Genomic DNA, 21,357 nt, shown 5'->3' with positions numbered 1-21,357 from the left:
GTTGCCTAGACTTTGGGCTGTGAAATTTCACAAAATCTATTTAATAAGTCTACAAAGCCTCACTGTAAGTTCTGTGTCACCGTTCATATTTCACGCTCCAGCACCAGAGCAGGAGGATGAAGCGGAGGAAATGCTTTTCACGCACAGCAGACCAACTAATTTTATAATGCCCAACTTCTCCCCTGTAAACTGCTCATGGAAATGAATAAACAATGTTTTTCTTCTTCTAGCAGTATTTCAAGGCAATTTGTGTCTCCTGCTGGCTTTCCATCGTGCCACTCTCTTGCATTTGGTCCGAAAACAAAGAGCAGACTGAGGCTATTAGAGAGGTGCTCTCCAGCCAAAGCCACATCAACAGGCACCGCCACAGAAAATTAAAAATATATTAAAAAAAAAAAAAACAACCAATCAAACCAAAAAGCTCCTTTCTCATCCTGATCCCTCAGGATATTCTCTCTGCCATAGTTTAAACTGGAACAGTCTAGCTGTCAGATTTGGACAGGAGTCCTCATTATGTATTGGAACAAAAACCACTTCACTATTTCAGAGCAGGTTTGTCTTACAACCCATCCTTCCCTAGTGCAGGAAATTTGGAGATGCTGAAACGTAAGTGAGATTTCACGACTTATGCCAGCTTGCCTTACCTTTATTTATATAATTTCTCATTAATTCCAGTGGAACTAATCCTGAAGAAAGATATTGCCCCAGTGAATGTTAGCAGATCCTTGCTCCTCACAGACTTATGAATTTAATTCACTGAGATATTTTGAAAGTTTCATCCATATTCTATATCTGCATTTTGAAGGTATTTCAGCAGAATATCAAGGAGCAGACAGTCAAACCCTTATGCCCAAACATACATTTATTCCAACATTTATTTTGTTGACTGCACTGCATTACGTATTTGGGATGAGTTTAGCCTAATGCCTTTAACATAAATGAGGAAATGCAAAGTTCTGTCCTTGTCAAACTGCTAAAAAAGTGAAGCTGGTTATACATAAATAAATCAAAAAAGGTAAAATTGAGAGTGTATGAGTACATACTGTTTTCCATGAGGAATCGTGTTTTGAAGTCATGGCCCCACCAGCCGATTAGCCTAAGATTTTTTAAAGAAAATAAATTAATAGAAAACTTAATATCTTTTAATTTAGCTCAGAGTGTTAAGAATTATATAAGATTGAGCAATATATATGTTTATAATAATACATTTTATTTCTAACAATGACATAAAAATGCAATAAATTCTATAAATAGTTAGCACTAAAAACTTAACATTACCATTTGAGAATTTCTCTTTTACTGCAAATGATAAAACACACCACATCTTTCAATTAACTATTGATTTTAACAATATCCATTCTATGTGAAGTCACTTCACAAAACAAAAAACAGTGCAGAAATATTTCCACTGTTTGGTTCCAAGGCATTAAATTCAAACCATTCTCCCCGTGCTCTTAAACTTAGTTTAATGAATATTGAAAGCTAAAAGGAGTTATAAAATCTGCTTTAGTTTCACCAAGAAAAGCACATTTTGGTGAACAGCAAGCAGACAACAGGACCTTGGAAAGATAATTATGTGGGCATTGCCTCGTCCTTACTGTGAGACCAGTGTGAATTCTGCATACACTTTCATTCTCAATGAAGTAAACTTACTATTCAAAATATTTCTTTAAAATAAAACCCAAACCAGTTTAATGCAATATTACTTTTTTAAAGATCATCTCCAGAAAAAAAAAAAAAAAAAATTCAATTATTTAAAAAATAATATGTCTGAGCTTAGACATTAAAATGACACTGCATTATTAACTCATATCTAATGGAAAATATCTCCAAGGACATTGCTGTATACAGTTTTCTAAAGCAGCTGGATATACTGGATCACCTACTGCCAGGGCACTGCAGATAAAACCAATATTGCAAAATCAAGGAGTCTCTCCCCACCTCCCTTGGGTTCTCCACTTCTTAACTCAGCACACAGTGATATCAGTGATTAATAATGCCAGCCCCACTTGAGATTTCCCATGTATCAATGCTTTTACAATATCAAGAAGTCACCATCACAGACTCCTTCCAGAACTTCTCAGCTCTGCAGGACTGGACATATTGGACACCATTTCTGCCAAGGCTTTGCTCAGTTTTCCCTATGCCAGATAGCAAAGTCGTTAGGAGTGAAGCCTGGCAGAACTTGTAATGATAAAAAGGTCTCTATGTAAAAGTCACAATAGATCAGCCTTCCTGGAAGCAAACAGGGAAAAGAAAGTCACGGCCCCTCCCTAAAGCAGGAGCATTTTGCAGTTTGCCTAAAAGAGCTGAGCTCTGCAGGATTAAGACCACATTTGAGTTAGAAACTTGTTATATGAATACTGCAGTGTGTAAAATAAAGTAGTTCGTATTTCTGTATAACAACACAGGTTTTATGTTTACTTCTGTGAGCTGCATCTAAACAGAGGCTCTACAGAAAAGGCATGGTTTTTTCTTTATTGCTGCATGATGTTTTTATTATTCTAAGAGCCATGAAAATTAATATTGCAATATACATCCATTTTAAATGAGATATTACATTGCCAAAATGAATACATCCCAAATAAAGCACAGCCGAGCCTCTCCCTGACTGACTCCATTGCTGATGCTTCAAATCATAAAAGATATTTCAGTTATTTTATAGGAACTCTATAACATATAGACAACATTGGACTGTAACCCTGAATATTGTATATTCCTGCAACAATCTACTGATATCAATTGCACACACATTCTATGAATTTCAAAAGTTTTGAGCAGAAAAAAATCCATGGTAAATAAAACATCTGGACTAATAGTCTGTGAGAAGGAGAAAACAACACTATGTTCCACTTGGACCACACCCGAAAATCAAAGACAAAATACAGATCAATCAGATCATTACCCAGATCAGGGCTGATGAAAAGCTCTCTGGTGACACTTTGAATGTTCAAAACTTGCTAATTCTGAAGTTGGCTTCAACCCAGATCTCAGCTGCAGCACCATGGAGGCAACTTGGAAAGTGAAATTTCAAAACTTTTCCAAAATGACAGAGTGAAGGATTTTTTTAAAAGACAGTTTTAGATGTCTTGCCCTTTCCTACCATAATCTGACAATTTGATTTTCCTCTTTTTTATTTTTTCTCTTTTGGCTGTTCTAGAACTTCAGAGGTGTCACGGCAGGATGTGCACTTTGAGGCAGCTCTGGTCCTACACTCTCATTGATCTAATGGTCCATATGGATGTCACGTTATTTGACATTTAAGTTGACAGGCTTCAAAGCATGGAAATTAACAAAATCTTCACAAATTATAGCAATTTGCTGTTTACAATTTTCTGTGAAAATTTTGAAATGAAGGTTGCCACTGCTATGCCAAATTTCAACCTGTTGTGATGGGAAAGAGCTATGGTGTTAAACCCCAAACATAACGCTTTATAAATGCTCACTAAAAATAATAGGCAATAAAACTGCACATTAACTTAGTGCAGTAAAATTTCTTATTAAAGAGTTGTTACTCTGCATGCAAAGTGAGCATTTTGAACCGCAGTCACCATTTCAACTGTTCCTGCTTCAGAAACAAAGGCACCAAGGTCTAAATGGATTCTGAATTCCAAACCATAACTTTTGGCAAAATACATAAGGTGGAAGGCTCTGAGAAGCCATATATGATGTGCTTGTAATTAAAAACACCTTAAACATGTTAGCAATGGGCCTGTCAAGTTACATGCTTTCTATGGCAGAGAAAACCCATTGTGGGAAGCGTGTAAAAAATCAGTGTCTAAGGAGATAAAGGTCTAATTTAGCAAATGTTCCACTATAAATTTAAGAATGCAAATTTATCCAAACTAAGCCCTTGTCTTAACACATCACTAAACAAAATTGTTATCTCAGTGATGGATAGCTTGTGGTTGCAGCATCCTGCTGCCAGTCCCAGGTACCTCCAGCAGCCTCCCAAGGCTGCTCAGCGAACATGCTCCTGGAACACCTCCACAGAGAACCTCTCTCCTTCCTGGAGCAAAACATATATGAAATCTGTTGCAAAATCATGCTAAAAAGGAGATTAAATTAGTGCCAAACTAGCTGTGCCTTTTTCTGCAAGGTGAGCATGTTCTTACAAGCCCACTTCTATTAGAAAATAACTTTTAAAGTAGATTGTTCCATTCTATGCCTCAAATAAAACTACTGCCATCATGGAATGGTTTGGATTGGAAGGGACCTTGAAGAGAACATCTTTCCAACCCCTGCCATGGGCAGGGATACCTTCCACTGGACCAGGTTGCTGAAGGACCCATCCAACGTGGTCTAAGTCCTCACAGTTTGATAAATCTGAGCCTTTCCCAGGGAAATCTGCAGTTCCCAGTCTGTACAGAATTTTTACATGTGCCGCATAAAATTTAAAGCAAACTGTTACTAGCTCGGCTTCATGAGGCAAGTAAGAGTATAATGAAATATTGCTGAAAGGTTTGCAAATTCCTTATTTTTTTTTTACCCCAAAATGTTCTCTTGTTTTACAAACAAAGGTTTGCTGGGCTGGAAAATGACTGCAGAGAGGAACAGTATCCTCTTATTTAGTCATACTCTCTTTAAGGACATTTACACCAGGGAACGATCCCTTCAATAAGTATTTTTATTTAGCTCATTTTCCTCCTTCCTATCTGTCTGCATTAGACTGAAGCACTGGTTGTTCATAACTTGAGTCATCTCGTTTGTAGTTGCATTAATGATGCAGGAGTGCGGGATATAATGATCGTGATGTATGTGCAGTGTAAACATCAAAGAAGATCCAGTTATAGAACACAGAAAAAATACAAAAAAAATTCCTTTGACCTTTGCTTCGGCGTTACAGATGATCATGCTACTCATTTATAATTTACAGCCTGGAGCAACACGGGTCTCATTTTCCTTCTCAGAAAGAAAGAAAGGCAGAAACTCTTGAGTAGTGGTACAGAAAACAGGGAAATACCACTAATGTGGCCCAGCTTTTACAGTCCAGGGCAATGTGCTGGAAGTATCCTGTCATTATATTGTGTGAGATAATCATTTCACATCCAGGAGAAGGCAAGTTGAAAAGCTTCAGGAATACAGTGTGAAATTTGTAATACTTGATTTTACATCTTCCAGCTTCCCTGGGAATGAAGCAGTTTGTCTCCTCTCCCTTATCAGGTCACAAAGCAAGCTGGAAATTTCATAGCCCTTATTTAGATTATATTAGGAGCATATACCAGCAAAGCATGTTATGTTTATGAAAGGATGGATTAAGCCAAATCATAAACAGGCAGTTTTGGGGCAGGCTGTGTCTGCAAAGCAGCTGATGTAACTGCTGGGTGGCAGCTAAGCTCTTCATTCACACATTGCTTTAATTTTGCAAAAGCATCCAGGTGTTGCCAAAGATTTGTTTGATTTTTTCATGCTACTGTTCCAGCCATGAGAAAGAATCAGCTCTGAGGAGTTAACGAGACTTGTCACTGCTCCCAAAGTTCATTACACAGAGCTAGGCAGATCTTATGCTATGCCTGCAAAGGCAGCTTCGTGCAGGGAAAAGAATGAAAGGGCCAAAAATAATGATTAAGTGCAGTTTCTTGCAGTCCTGTATGTCCATGGCACAACTGGCTGGTTGAACAGCACATCCAGGTCTGAGGACACCCTAAAGACCTAAGATGGGCAACCAAGAGGCCCAAGTGCAGTGTGACACAAGTTTAGAGGACAGAGGGTAATTGTGACTCAAATACCGCTCTCTTAGCAGGAAATGTGTGACAAAAACACCCATGACATCTTAGAAACTAAATTACAAAAGAACATGGAAAGCCTGTAGGCTGGAGGCAGCCTGGAGCTAGGAACAATCCACATCTGACCATGTTTGACCATCATCCTCTGCCTAGGAGGGAGTGGTGGTACCACAGCACTGGTGCCACATCCAAAGTCCAGCTTGCATATTTTAAATGCCAGGATAAAAAAAAAAAGAAAAAAAAAAAAAAAGGTACAATCAACTCCCCAAACCCAAAACCATTTCTAAACGTACCTTATATCCATATACGAATCTCCAGCTCAACTGAAAGTTTAATTCCATATTTTGAGGTACATTGCTCCAGTTTCCTGGGCTCCATGCAATGAAATACAGATAGAAAAAGCACCCAGGACTCAGGTTCTGAGCAGGAGCATCTCCAAATGCTGCTGCACTCAGTCAAAGGTCAGTCCCAGAAACCAAAGTCATGGAAAACAGTTCTCTAACCCCCTCAAATCTACCTTACTCTCACCCAGATCTACAAACAACTCTCCACAACCTCTGAGCACAGACCTGGTCCCCAGGTTCAACAGCTGGGCTCAGGTCTTTCCATTCTACTCTGTATTAATTTTATTGCAGTTTTCTAATTGCATTTTTTATACATTTTAATTTAATTTCTATGGCATTAATTTTACTGCAAGCACATGAGCATGATTGTATTTCTTTGAATTCAATGCCAAAATTCAGAATAAATAGAATGACACACACACACACCAACTAAGAAAACAGAAAAACCTGCTCATTGCTTTAAATGGCATATTTTTGGCTCACTGGCTGGAGTTTGAGAAGGAGTTTCAATTTTCTTTGCGATCACAGACTTGTCTGATCATTCATGAGTCATTTGGTCTCTCCATGCCCCAAGCCCTCATCTCTAGAAATTCTGCTCAGGACTGCCCTAACTCTCCAGTGAAGGGTGAGAATATATCTGTTAAAATGTGCTCATATATTTAGCAACGAGGACCATGTAAGGATGAAGAGGAAGATTTATTTGGAGCATCTTATACAGGAGATTTTGATATGCACATAAGGAAAGGATATGTGGAAGTAAAGTTGATGTAACTTGGTGTCTTCCCCCTCCAGTCAGCCTTTCCCCAAATTATCACCTTGCCCTCAAAAGTTGTTGCCAGTGCTGTGTTTCTATTCCGTTCAGAATCTTATATTTTTCTTGATCTAGATCACTTAAGTGGCATTTCCAATAAGGTAAAAAAAAAAGGTAAATAAAAAAAAAAAATCAATATTTCTATTGCTTAATTCCACATGGTATTTTACAGCTATGCTGAAAAAAAAACAAGCCCAAGAGGTTGGACAAGGTTATTCCACTCCACCCTCTCCACACTAAGCACCCCAACAGGGTCCTGCTCGGACCCAGGGCTCCCCTGCTGACAGCTCACTGGAAGGGAGAAAAGACATTTAAATGATGTTTGGGATGATAAGGCGTCTGTTTAATCAAAACAAAGCATAAAGGAAAAGTAGCTCCTGGTTTCATCACTGAAATCAAGAATTCAATGATTTTAACCTCCTTGTGTAGGTGAAATTCTTCACATACTGAGAAGCTGTCAGTTTTGGAGAAGCCCCACAGTACATACCTACAAGGGCTAGGATTTGCATGGGGGATTAAGGGAGTTATAGCAGCTGTTATAACCCCTGCTAGACTTTAGCAGTATTTCGAACCTAACTCAACCAGTCTCCTTCAGAAAACCTTGCCAAGATTGCCAGAAGTTATATTTAAAGGCTTTTTTTTTTTCCTCCCTTATATCTATTTAGATATCCTTTATCCCAAATGGTAAGCTTGGACTTGTTTCATTATTCTCTTCTGTGCAGCGCCTGTTAATTTTAAGTAGGATCTGTTGTTAGAATTTGAAAAGCTTTTGAAGCCCAGGTAATTATTAGTCTCAGACTTCTGTAGTTTAGGACTTGCACACACTCTGCTGCTTTCCTTACCCTTTTCAACTCATTACAAATGTTTCCTAATTATTAAGCATATGTGACTTGTGAGCAGTGCCATACATTATTAATGGACCAGTCTCTTAGAACTCAGTGGAAAAAAATCAAAACTCCTTATGAAAAGTTGCTACTGTGAAAGTAGTAACTTTTCATATTTAATATCAATGAGGCTTTACTTTGTCAAAGGACCAAAGTAATGTGATTGTATTAGAGGCTAATAGCATGACATTTTTCTTCTGTTAAGAGGCTTGCATTTTCAGTACCATCTAAAGGGAGACAATTTTTCTCCTCTATTTTGAGGCTTGTCTTGGTTAAAAAATAGCTAAATTCACTTTCTGCCTAGCAGCAAGTTTTAACAGCAAAGACCCAAATCCTGAAAAACAGTCTCATAATTTAAACAATGACACTTAACTACGCAACTGCATGGATGGAATTAAGAAACTTCTAGATTTGAGTAATCACCCTCTTTCCAAAAGTAGCTGGGCAGCTCTCAGCTCCCTGAGCTTTGCTATTCTTCGAGGTGGGAGATTTAACAAAACTGTTTCCACAATTAGAGAGGCTCTTGGGTGAAAAACCTGGGCTGTTTGGTCAGTGGAGTACAAGGTGATTTATAGCTCATGGGTCCTTGAAGACAGAGGGTGCACACGCTCTTCCTGGATTGATTTTTACCTTGTTAGTCTTTTAGGCTCGGCACAAGTGGGAATACACCAATTTCAACACGTCCATACATATTACCCCTCCAGGTCAAAACAAAAGGAGATTGAGTTCACTTCTGTAGCAGGAAACAAGTTGCTGTGGTCAGGGCATGAGGAAGAGGAATGGCTGCAATGCTGCCAATCCAATCAAGGCCCTTTGGAGCCACGCAGAGCTCTCCACCAAACCTCTGAGGCACTTGCGATAAGGGATGATAATTTCATTCGCCATGATCAGGCAAAAGAAAAGTATGATCCAACAGCAGACAAAATGGGAGCCTAAATTAAATCCCAGGAGAAGATTTCACAAAAAACAAACCCCCTGAGGCTAATGAAGTTGAATTAAAAACTGTTAAATCAGCTTACGAACAACTATTACCACAAAGTGCTCATATAACACTTTCACTGGCCAAATATCAGATATATGAAAAGGGGGAATACAGCCAACAGTATGTTCACACATTTAGTAAGGGGAAATTGAATGTTCTGCCTAACATCAGAAATTAAAAATCAAGCAGGGAGCCAATTTACTCATGGAGATATTAATAAAGTTCTCAGTGATTTTTATAAAGTACTGAATAGCTCTCAAATATTTTATGCTGATAAAAAAAAAGCATGTTACATTCTTTAAGAATTCAGTAATTTTTTTTCAAGGCTGTTTCAAATAGATTAAATTAAACAAGTGAAAGCAACAATCCCTCCTAGAGCTACTTTTAAATGTGAATTCTGACTTAAAGGAGACTTGGATAGTTTTGATTACTATGATGCGTTTACTGAACTATACAGTTTTTACAGTCCCTTGAATAAATCTTTCAGGGGAGGATATCTAGATAGATTTCTAAATAATAAATGTATCTGACTGAACTATAACATAAAAATTTTAAGATCTGGGAAGTTGCACTTCCTTGGGTCTTTGTTGTTTTTGAATAGAGTAATCACAATATTAATGCAAGACTTTTATCATACCAGAATCCTAATTAGCTAAAATGTAAGTTATCACCTCTGCTCTTTGCCTGAAACAAGAAGCAAGCCACATTATACAAGATTTTTTTTAATGGCAGTGTCTAGAACTAATTGAATTCATAGTTTCATGTGCAAATTTGCCACAGAATCCAGTAGGTGTGTTACAAAACATTCACTAAATGATACTCAAGGAGGAAAACTTGGATGGGGTCTTTTCAGCTGAAGTCTAAGATATGAAATAATTAGGGGAGAACAGAAATGGGCATCTCTCAGAGTTGTTTTGAAGAGTGTCTCCTCAAAAAGACTAAATTTCATCCATCAATAGAAAACAAGAAAAATGTGACTTAGGGACCTTTCTTTATAGGGCCCAAATTTTCAGTAGCCCATAAACTAACAGTCTTTTGGGGTCTAAAACAGATCTGACATGAGGCCCAATATAAGCATGTCATGTCTGACATGAGGTCCAACGCTGGTTCCAGGAGCCCCAGGCTCTTCTCACACCAGAAGCAGGTGAGAAGCCATCAGATAAGGACATTTATATGGACTTATTCTCCTGTCAGAAAATAACTGTACCTGCAACTCTGACCTTCAACACACACTGACAAAATCTCCCTGCACTTGCTCACAAAGGGTTGCTAGAAAGTCATCTCAGATAACTGTCAGTGGAAACGGAAGGATGCTGAAAAACTACATTAGGAAACAATTCAATTTTTGGTCAATAATCTGTAAACAGCTAAAGAATATAATAAATAATTATTCACACTGAGCAGCCATTTTTCATGGCCTGGGACAGAAAGAACCTAACATTTTCCCAAAACAGTTGCACTGGTGTGATTAGATCAGTGAATTGATGTCATGCTGACTGAGAAACTAGGGTCAGGAAAAGGAAAGGGAAGATTCTGTGTTCCTCCCAGCTTCTCTCTGGAAACCACTCCTCAGACCCTTGAGTGAGCTCTCTGTGGCTGCAGCTGCCCTGCAGTTTCCACACAATGGAAGGCAGCAAGAGGCAGCTGCCAGTGAGCACTGAAAATTACTCCGGTGAAAAATGAGGAGTAGTCACTGTGACAGTAAAAATTTACCAGCAGCGACAAAGAGGTGTGAAAGTAAGTATTTCACAAATGGAAAGTGAGAGGAAGGATGGCTTCCAGCGAGTGGGCAAGAATAGACAATATATGTCACGGAGGCCTCTAGGAAACTCCTGATTCAGAGACGTGGAAATGAGTAAGAAATAAAAGATAGCAAGATGTGCATGTCCTTTGCTGGACTTTGCAAGATAAAATAGATTTGATTAAGGAAGATGAAGGAAGAAGACAAATATGAAGGTTTCTGACCTGGTGAGACCTTATCCTGGTTGAGTGCTGGAAAGAAGGTTCAGCCAGGAGAAATAGGGGGTATGAGGGCTAGAAAGCCTGTGAACAGGTGGAAACAAATAGGCACAAGTGGTAAACCAAGCAAAAAAAAAAAAAGAAAAGCCTTTCATTTTCCCCCAATGCACAAACCCAGAATGCCAACTTAGCAAAAAGTAACAAGACTGAATTATTTCCTTAACCTGAGCAATGACCTTCCAATGACCTTTGAAAATACTTATGGTTTGAGCCAGGTTCTGGCTGAGACATGAATCACAATATGAGCTGTATTTGTAACCCCAGAGCTGCAGCTAAAGCCAGAGAGGTGTTCAGCCAGGTCAGGGACACGAATAGCTCTGGGAAACATCCCGGGCACAAAACCCCATCTGAACCCATAGCTGACAATTACAGGAACAGACTCCAGGGGACTTAAATGGAGAGAAAACTGGTGACTATAAATGGCACAAAAGCATAAAGGCTCTTGCTGGTGTTTTCAGCTTAGAGCAATTTCAAGCCATACCATGACCTCAAAGCACACTCTATAAGGAGAAATTAGAAACAATTCCCCACTGTGGTCTAATGAACCAATGAAAAAGCATGAGCAAATCTCATTTTTAAAGGGCATGTGCAGACTGAGAGGTCTGCAGGTTTAACTGAGAATCTCAGGAGGAAAGCTTCATAGAAAGTTACGAAATTTCTGAAGTAGAAAAAGTGAAAAATGATCAAATACTGAAAGTGAGTCAACATCTACTAGGAAATCCCAGATGCAAAATTGCATTAGTTCCAGTACATTTCTGCACAGAGGTAAGCGAGCTCTTAGCAGAAACAGCAGAAGATTTACTTGAGGTTTTTTTGTTAAAAATAAACTCTTTCCTCCCTAAGATAGAAAGGATCTCTGAGGTGGTTACAGAAACACACAGATGAATGGACAAGAATAAGAGGAGAAATAACGCCCCTTTTTGTGACTTATTAAAAAAGCAGGCAAAGAAGGTTTTCTTTCCATTTTCTTAGAGGTGTGTGACACCAGTATGAGTGCAGCATTTCTAGGAATTCATTCAGCAGGAAGGAAGCTTGCTGCTTTGTCTTATTGGGAAAAATCAAGACACAGCAAAGTGCTTTCAAAACTACCTGCCTGGAAGTGGAGAACTGAGGCACAAAGAGCAGGCAGACGATAACACACGGCCTTTGAAGTGCGGGGGAAAATCACAGCAACCATCCAGACTCCAAGGAGAGCCCCAGGATCCCTTCCTTGCTAGTTAACAGGATGCAAGAGTCGCCCTCAGGCTACATTCACCTTTCCATCAGGCTAAGCCTGTTGCTTCCTTTCATGTGTTCAAGCAGTTGTATCTTACGCCATCTGATGAGAAAGTGTGAGGAAAGCAAATCTGCAAGGAGCAGAGCCATCTCCCTCTCATTCCCAAGGCTGGGAGTGGGACAGGACCACGGCAGAGCACGCAAAGTGATGTCCCTTCAGTGTGATCCAGGAGGAGAAATGCATGGGGGTGCACTCAGGGAATGAGAACAGCACATTTCTTCCACATTCACCCCAGCTATCCCATAGGTGGTGCAGAGTTCACACACAGCACCTTTACAGTCACCGTAAAATCCAACCAGGGCAAAGATAACAAAACAAAAGGGAAGACCTTGAGGGAGGAAGGAACAAGAAGGTTATTTATAATGAGAAAAGAGGCAAGATTGCTTGAAGGTACAGCTTAATTACAAGGAAGGATTTGAAGGAAGAGAGAGAGAAAATGCTTGACAGAGAACAAGGAGACAATCATGAGAGCCGCATAAAAGGAGCCGAAGAAATCAGAATGGGAATAGATGATGTGAGTGCACATTAACCTCTCTCATTTTTTCTCCCAGAGACTCACTCCAAAGTTAAAAAATGCTCTTGGATATTTGCCATGCAGTTGGTGAATCCGAGAACACACCCCTGCAGGCCCATCATGGGTCTAGATTGGCCTAATAAATCACTTGTCCCAAGACAATGCAATTAAGCCTAATTAGCTGATAGCTTTATTCCTAAACAGTCTCTTCCCAAGGGAGGTTTTAACTTTTGGTTTCTAAATTAACTCAAGGAGCTAAATTGCTCTCATCTCCTTGGCAAAGCAACAGTTCATTCCTACCTTAGCACAGGATACTTCATGCACTCGGGGGACATGTGTTCACCACGCGAGTAGTTTATTTACATTAGCCCACAATCTGAGTCCAGTAGGACCAGTGAGAAGCTCTTCTGGAAACAGCAGCATGTTCACTGCCATCTGTCACCACTGACTTTCCCACCTGGCTGCACTCAGCACAGCTTCCCTACAAGTCTCTACATTGCTTCTCCTGATCCTCTCCTTGACCAGGACAAGGTGCTCTGTTCTGATAAAGCTTTCAGCAGTGCTGACATACTCAGAGGTGACAAATTCAAGGAGTCAGTGAGAAACAGACCATCTTAGCCTACTACCTGAGTAAAGTCTGAGTAGAAGATTCAGTTTGAGTAAAGAAATTCTTCCCTGTGAGCGTGGGGAGGCCCTGGCACAGGGTGCCCAGAGCAGCTGAGGCTGCCCCATCCCTGGAAGTGTCCAAGGCCAGGTTGGACCGGGCTTGGAACAACCTGGGATAGTGGAAGGTGTCCCTGCCCATGGCAGGGGGTGGAACAAGATGATTTTTAAGGTCCCTTCCAACTCAAACCTTTCTATAACCCCATGATTCTTAGAAGCATTCTCAAGAAGAGCAGCATTAGCTCTTTGCAGTACAACAGATATAAAACAACCTCCCAAATCCTTTTATGACTGTCCTTTGCTCTCAACTCACAGTCCTCCAAAGTTACACTATTTTCAGCAGTTTTACAGAAGATTCAGTTCTTTATTTTGGGGATTATGTGACTCTAATTCAAAAAAAGACTAAATGTGATATCTCCTCATAAATCAAGAAAACTAGTAAAGAAAAACTCAGCAAGAGCTACCAGTCCTCGATGGTGTAGAGTAACCTCTTGCAGAACAGAGTTACTGGAGAGAGAAGGTTTGCCCTGGAGCAGGATGGGGACCCAGAGTACCCGGGAAAAATGGGAAGGTGGAAGTATAAGGAGTTGGAGTAGGATATTTCTGTTTATCTGATGCCAGGGTTAAAGCTCACATACCAAGAAAAAGCTGTGCAGGTCTCTAGAAAGAAGTAGCAGGAAGCTATTTGTGCACTGGCATTTTCATTGGCATCAAAATGCTGAAAGGGTAAATGGTCTAAGAAAAAGAGCTGATATCTCACCTCTGTCTATGAAGAAATTGGCTGAAGATGCCTTCTGTTCCTCAAAGGTAATATGAAATAGTTACCTTTTTGCTTCTTGTTCTTTTAAGCTTTTTTTTTTTTATGCTATAGTAAAAGCCAATATATTCTTTGGACATCAGCTGCTTCCTGCACATGCAGCATTTCTTCACATCACAGAAACTTTTCACTTTTAAACACTACCTGCTGCTAGTGTGGGCTAAAGTCTTGATAAATCCTTTCATTTTAAACACTGTACAGTTTTCATTTAATCCTCTGCCAGCGTTTATCTATTATTTTCCTGACTGCTTTATATACATTTATTTCCCTTTCATCTGTTTACATTGTGCCTTACTTTTACCTAGCTTACTGTCTCAGGGCTCTGCAGCTTTGTCCTCTCCTGTCCCTTTCACCCCTGACAGCAGAGCTGAGACCACTGACCATCTACAGCTGCAAACTCCCTGCTGGGAACACCTGACTCGTGCAACTTCTCCCCCAGGTGCTCACAAACATTCACATTTCATTACAGCTAAATTGGTTGGTAATTCAAGTTATCCTTTTCATAAATGGAGAATTAGGGAGGGAGAAAAAAATTACAAAAATTAAAACGGGAATTATTCTGGAGCCCAAACAGCTAGACAAGCAAAATTTCAGTATTAGCAGGTCACTTCAGTGCTCTCTGTGTCTTGGAAACCTCCCCTCTGCAACACTTACATGGAAACCTGGTGGCACAGGCTCAGCCTGCATTGACCCGATGGTTTCAGTAGTATTTCATAGCTCTGCTCTCTCCGGGTCCTTTTTTTTCATTTGAAACCTTCCCATAAAGAAATCACTCTCACACAATTAGCCAGGAATATATTGCATTGTGATATATAGAGCAGGTATTAAAAAAGCTATTTGAGTATTAAGAGAGACTTCAAAGGAGGTGAGATCATGGAAGAATGGGGATATATCGGACCCATATATGTCAGATTGATTCAGTTTACTGCTCTAAGGAGCGAGATGGGGACCAGCAAAGGACTACCCCACATGCTTGAGTAGAGATGTTAATTGGGCTGGTTACAAGGTGTCACTTTTAGACCCATGGCCCCTGCAGTGAATTAGAGAACCATCCCACACTAAGCCAAGCTGCTTGCAGGACATCAGGGTGGTGTTTGCAATGACACAAAATGAGAAGGGGACATAGGAGACTGCATCACCCTCAGCTTCCCTCTGATCTAAGGGTCAAGCCCTGCCCTTAGGCATAAATCCTTTCCCAAGATACTGAATTACCAACTTTATAACTCTTGTGGGAAGCTTGCACTTCCATGAAGAGTGTGACTGGCTTGCCTTTTTGTCTGCTGGGACATGCCATAGTATGTCTAACCAAACCCGGTTTGGGTTGTGGAGGTTTGCAGTGAGGCAGCCCCAAAGCAGAAAATGGCTCTGGCACAGCCTCAGGTACTGATGGTAAAGCTACTAGGCACTTTAAATACTTTAACAACTCTTCCTCAAGCTGCATTTTAAAAGAAAGCAGCAAATAAATATCTTGTTGTTGAGGGGAGCAGCTGCAGGGGAACACAATTTCTTAAACTGGGCATAAGACAAAGCACACTCAAAAAATTAAGGGAAGTTAAACCAAAGCACCTAAATTGCTTTAGTGCTGTGCAGTAGCTGGGTTTGTGGGGTTTAAAAATGAAATTTTGGACCGAGCTGTTTTATTTGCAATAAGTCTTTTTGCCCCAGCCTCAGACAGTAAAAGGCAAATGTTCTGCCTCTCTGAATTACAGTCAGAACATGCATTTTCCTATTAAGACACAGTAGATTATTCCCATATAAAAATAACTACCTAGTCGATAACTTGCAGGAAATATGAAGGATGAGACAAATTAGAGAAATTTATACAGCTGGGTAAAAAGTGACTCACCTAATACGGGCCGTGAGTTAAAACACTATTTCAGACAGTTCAAACGACAAAAGGGTGTCAGCTGGATTGGAATTTAATTCCCTGCTTATGTGTGGGCTGAGGTGCAAAGAAACAAGTGGTTGGTGTTTCTGTTCTTGACTGAAGTTGTGCGGCCACTGGGTGTCATCCTTGATTCAGATGACAGCCAGAGACTGCAGCTACAGTGCAAAGCCGGCAACTTCCCCAGCAGTTAAATTCCACTCTATTTGATTGTACAACATACAGCAAATTGCTCTGCATTTAAATCAGCTATAAAATTGAATACTTTGACATAGACAAATTCTCCTTTGTCTCAGTGCCTTATTTGGAGACCTGAAATGGCTGGTTGATGCAGGAAAGAAAGAAAAGTAATGGAACTGGGGCATAGGAACTACAAACAATTTGATGAGTGATTATCAAATCTCGGGAAATATGAAATAACTATGATTAAATAATGCAGAGGGTCGATGCAGGAAGTTTGGCATTATATCCCTAATTGGTCCCCAGGCTGAAAAAGCCTATTCCATATAGGTAATTGCATTTAAGATATTCAGTATCCAGATTCAGTACACAAATTAATGACTATGTATGAAGGAGCTGGTTCAGGAAAAACTAATTTAAACTCTTACCTACAATACCAAGCTAGTACCCTCAGAAAAGTTCCAAAATGTCATCAAGGAGGTAAAAAGACTGAAAGTCCTTGATATTTTATTCATTCCACCTATAGATATTCTATAATTTTTCACATTTTTCCCACTGTTCAGCATCTTCCCAGCTCCCCACAACCAGCATCCGTGAGAGCCACACAGCCAGGTGTGGCCACAGGAACAACACCTGCACCTGGCTAACAGAGGAGCAGGAAAAAAACTGTCCAGAAGAAATATCCAGATATCTGGAACGTTTTTCCAGTGTTCACATATAAGGATCGAATCAGCTCACAACAGGTCATATGTCATCCTAATGAGTTTTCTGTTATGGGTGACTGAGAAGAACTTATCAGCGTTATTTTGTTATCTCCTGAGAGTCTAGACAGTCTGAAACCAGCACATAGTGCAGCAAAGCTGCTTATTATAATACTATTTGTCTCTGAAACCTGATTTAGTTTGCCTTCTTCAAGCTAAAATAAAAGAAAGTGCCAGCAATTTCTGCAAGTATTACAGCCAGAAATGTTTACATTTGTCAGTGCATTAAAAGTATTAATTCCACTGTTCTTAATATACATAGGTAGAGTACAGCCATATAATGGCTTAAATAACAGGTGTTTGTGTTAATGCAGCTAGCCTCAGCTGATAGCTCAGCTTTCCATGGATTATACAGTCTTTCAGAACAGGTCTCCATGTAATACTTCCTAGCTTTATCAGTGGATATAATTTTAATGAAAACATGCCACTACTAAAGAGCTATTAGGCACAGAGTTGAAAGTGTCTTTGATTTTGCTCCCCAACCAAAGACTTTTAATGATTATTTTAAATCCATTTTTAAAGGAAGATGTTAAATATTCTCTTTACATTAAACAGCCTCATAGACATGATTTAGGGTGCTTGTTTTTAATATTATCAACACTCTCTTTTATGGTTCTATTTAGTTAAGAACTGATAGCAGGCTTAAAAGAGGAAATGCATTTTAAATGTAAGTATGTGCGTTAACAATTTCAAAATTTACTAAAGTTAGCGTAAAACAACCCATCTGAAGTAACAAAATCAGATAACCAAATTGTCTAAATGTTTACTACTCCTTTCATTGATGCAATAAATCAGTAACAAATATTAGCCCAGTGAGTTTCTCTTGAAACAGGAATTTCCTTCTGTTTCTATAAATATATGCATAGATGCACATGCCCATATTCCGTGGCTAGGAATTTGCACAATTTCACTTTCAGGTCTCAATTCAAAGGGAAGATTCTTTCCCGTTTAAACTTTGCAGCACCTTTTATTTGGGAATTTATTCTTAGAAAAATACTTACGCTGGTTTAATACTCTTGGAATGCTTTTCATGAATGTAGGCACCAGCAAGGCCTCCTGCTCCAGAATTTAAATACTGCAAAGAATAAAACAACGTATTATCTGTAAAGTATCACTTTTCTTCCCTCACTCTGATCTATAAAACAAACCAATTTTAACACTTCTAGTGGTTTCTAGATGGAGATCTTAGCATTTGTCACAAAGTGCTGATGGAGGTAAAAGCAGATATATTTTTTCAGATTAGTTTTAAAAGTATCTCTCTTGGCTTACGTACGGTATTTGAAGTCTAACAGGCCAGAAAATTGAAGTACATCTGAAACAGTTCCATACCATAATATATATAGCAAAGTCATCAAACAATTCATCTGACTATGTCTGTCAAGTCTTAATCTCACTAGGAGTCCAAGGAACTAAAGGTACCTTGCTCTGTGATCTGAAATTATTAAAGTTTAGACAAGAATATTCCCTTATTTAGGGACCACTTCATAAATTATTATATCTGCGAGACCTTCTTGGTGTGAGAAATAAGAGAAGAGCTCCTGATCTCCTGTCCATAGGGCAGATGTTTAACCACCACCAGCATCCATCTCACATCCACAAGACCTTGTAGGTCATTGCCACTATTGTTTTTTGGAACCACTCACAACAAAGGCACCACTCAAGTCAGTGTCCATCTCCTCCTTGTGGCCAATTCAAAGATTCAGCCAAGTCTTGCTCAATGGTTCAGGCGCAGTTCTTATTCACCTGACCTGTTTGCTGACCCGTGAGATAAGAGACATTAGGGAAAACAGTCTCCAACAATGAACCTGTTTTACCTTGTAGGAGCACCAGCAGGCAAAATCTACTCCCCAGTCATGCAAGTGAAGCTCTACATTCCCAACAGCATGAGCCAGGTCGAATCCAACAAAGCATCCCTGCAGAAAAGAGATGATTATTAGGTCACTTATTAAGATTATCATCACTGTGAAATTTTGAAAAGAAAACCTTCAGAGCTGAACTCCCTCTCTCTATAGGCAGGCCATCTAGTGACTCTTTACAGAGGCAGAGATCGGTAAGTGGGAATGAATTTAAACTGAAAAAGGAGAGATTTAGGTTAGATGTTGGGAAGAAATTCTTTTCTGCGAGGGTAGTGAGACACTGGAACAGGTTACTCAGAGAAAGTGTGGGTGCCTCATCCCTGGAAGTGTCCAAGGCCATGTTGGGTAGGGCTTGGAGCAACCTGGGATAGTGGAAGGTGTCTCTGCTCATGGCGGGGCAGTTGAAACAAGCTGATCCTTAAGGTCCCTTCCAACCCAAACCCTTCCATGATGAATCTATCAAGCCCCATATGTTCTGAGTTATTACTAGAAACAAGTTTTCTATGCTGTAGATACACAGAGAAATCATCAATTGTTCTGTGCTTTCCTTCAAGGGTGCTTGGACAGGGTGTAGATTGCTGAGGATTTGATTGTGCAGTGAAGTGGAATCACTTGAAACAAGTATTGAGAACAAGTGTATAAATACAAACACTTGTCTGGCACAACAAACCCCAGGCAGACAAAAAGCAGTAAGGGACATAATGATGCCAGTTACCCATGAACAATTACATTCCAATATGTATTTATGCTCAAGATGCCCCTGGTATTTAAACGAGGAGGACCTTGCTCTGTGAGAATCCAAATGGATGAGATAGCAATTTATGCAATGCCTTGATCTTTAAAGACTTTTATTCTTGTCCTTCAAAAGAAGGATTCTGTCATTTCTCTGTGAAAAATCTTGTATTTGCCATAACCACAGTTTGCACGGGACACTGGGAAAAGGGGGGGGGGGGGGGAGGGGGGTGGGTTGGAACTCAACATCGAAGGACAAGAGATTTCTAGATCTAAAAGTAACAGTTTTACACATGAAATAACCACTGGATGGCAGCATTTTTAAACTAAAAAGTTCTTCCAAGCTTTGCTATTTATTTAAGAGCAGAGAAATAAAACTGTGTTTTGTGCCTGGACTACAAATTAAAATGCTATTTTGCATTTTGCTTTTAAAACACAAACAGCTTGCTTGCAAAGCAGCAGGGTAGGAATAAGAGTGAGAGCACAGGCTTCAGAAAAATCAACATCCAATAATAAAACAAAGGGGTTTTTTTTTAAGAATCTCCTGCTGTTTCTTGCATGGAGGGAGTCTTAGCTAAATTATTTAAGCAGTACTTTGGTATATTTAATCTTCAGTATAAACTAGATAACAATTTGAACAAAGCAGCATTTCAAGAAGATGTGACACGTTAATTCTAATGGAGACATTTGTGAAGTTATCAGCTTGAGAAGTTGCTCCAAAACGATGGGAAGAAAACTCACTGCCACAGCATTTGCATGATCTAAACGTTGGAATCAGAGTCCCAATAAAAAGCTGTGGTGGCTTGATTTCACAGGGACACACAGAACTGAGTTAAGACAAATCAAATGAAATGGTGAAGGTAATGCAAAGAGGCTGGGGCACACTGAATTCCAATGGGAATGCCCTCATTCAGGGGTAAAATGGCTTTGGATCAGAGAAATAAGCTATAGCACACTAAAGCAAATTGCCAGTGAATGAGGAGGTTCTTGTTGGGTTTTAAAGCATTTACTTCAAAACTTCTGTTGACTGGATTTAAACCTTAACAGGTACATACATCCCACACAAACTTGTGGAAGCAATTCTATAACAGATTCACTGGTTTCAGTGGAAACCAGGAATAATACAGTGAGAGTCTTGCAGAATGTATGTGTCTGGCCGTATATTAACAGAATTGAAACAAATTTAAAAAAAAAAATGGAAGTTGCTCATAAAGAAAAAGCATTTAAGAAATTTAATTCTCTAAATCGTGTGCCTAAAACAGTTGTCTTTTCCCTGTCAGTACATCTATAAAAAGATATGTTCAACCACACAATGTCAGATTATGAAAATACAGTAGATGGGAGGTAGGAGGAGACACCCTGGGACAGTGGCAGGTTGGATGTCCTCACAGTAGTGAGGCTCCATAACCACATTTACATGTGTGACCTTGACGTGGACAAACTTTCTTGGGCACTGACAGTGGCTGCAATAGATCAGCTCCAACCTGCAGTTCAGGCTCAGAGCCCACAAAAAGGAAGGTCATTGACGTAACACCCATGGGTCCTCCTCCTGAACTCCTTTAGCTGCTCCCTACCACTTTGAAATTGGTTGGCAAATCCTACTGGGCATTGATTAACTGAGTATTGAGGCACAGCCTGGAAATTCGGGTTCGGTGCTGGCAGGGTTCCTGCATCGTCTCAGAAACGCCCACTCGCTCCAGTTTGTTCGAGTCATCATCTGCAAGATGGGTTGTGCTGGTTTGCTTTCACAGGGAGGTGTCTGGCACTTGAGTCACACAAACAGCAAATGTTTAGCCACACAGATTGCATGGAAAAAGTAAAACAAACTGAAGCAGCTCTCCCTGCACAAGCCACGCAGAACCAGGACTGCGTGGGAACGGCACTTCCCCAGACTGGGGGGAAAACAG

The 21,357-nt window shown here is 39.8% G+C and overlaps 1 protein-coding gene across 5 annotated transcripts in view; it reads right to left on the bottom strand.

The window, feature by feature from the left end:
- KYNU (kynureninase) overlaps positions 1 to 21,357 on the bottom strand; it is a 60,683-nt gene that overhangs the window by 5,981 nt on the left and 33,345 nt on the right. For 4 of the 5 annotated variants that reach the window (XM_048310240.1, XM_048310238.1, XM_048310237.1 and 1 more), the window contains 3 exons: positions 18,677 to 18,775; positions 17,864 to 17,937; positions 1,044 to 1,096 (listed from right to left, as the gene is read on the bottom strand). In XM_048310240.1, coding sequence (XP_048166197.1) covers positions 1,044 to 1,096; positions 17,864 to 17,937; positions 18,677 to 18,775 — 226 coding nt within the window. Of the gene's footprint in view, positions 1 to 1,043; positions 1,097 to 17,859; positions 17,938 to 18,676; positions 18,776 to 21,357 lie in introns of those variants that run through there. The other variant, XM_048310242.1, reaches the window with a different exon arrangement.

This window comes from Corvus hawaiiensis, chromosome 7 (assembly GCF_020740725.1).
Source record: "Corvus hawaiiensis isolate bCorHaw1 chromosome 7, bCorHaw1.pri.cur, whole genome shotgun sequence".
NCBI lineage: Eukaryota > Metazoa > Chordata > Aves > Passeriformes > Corvidae > Corvus > Corvus hawaiiensis.
This window is presented reverse-complemented; position numbering and strand designations above follow the sequence as displayed.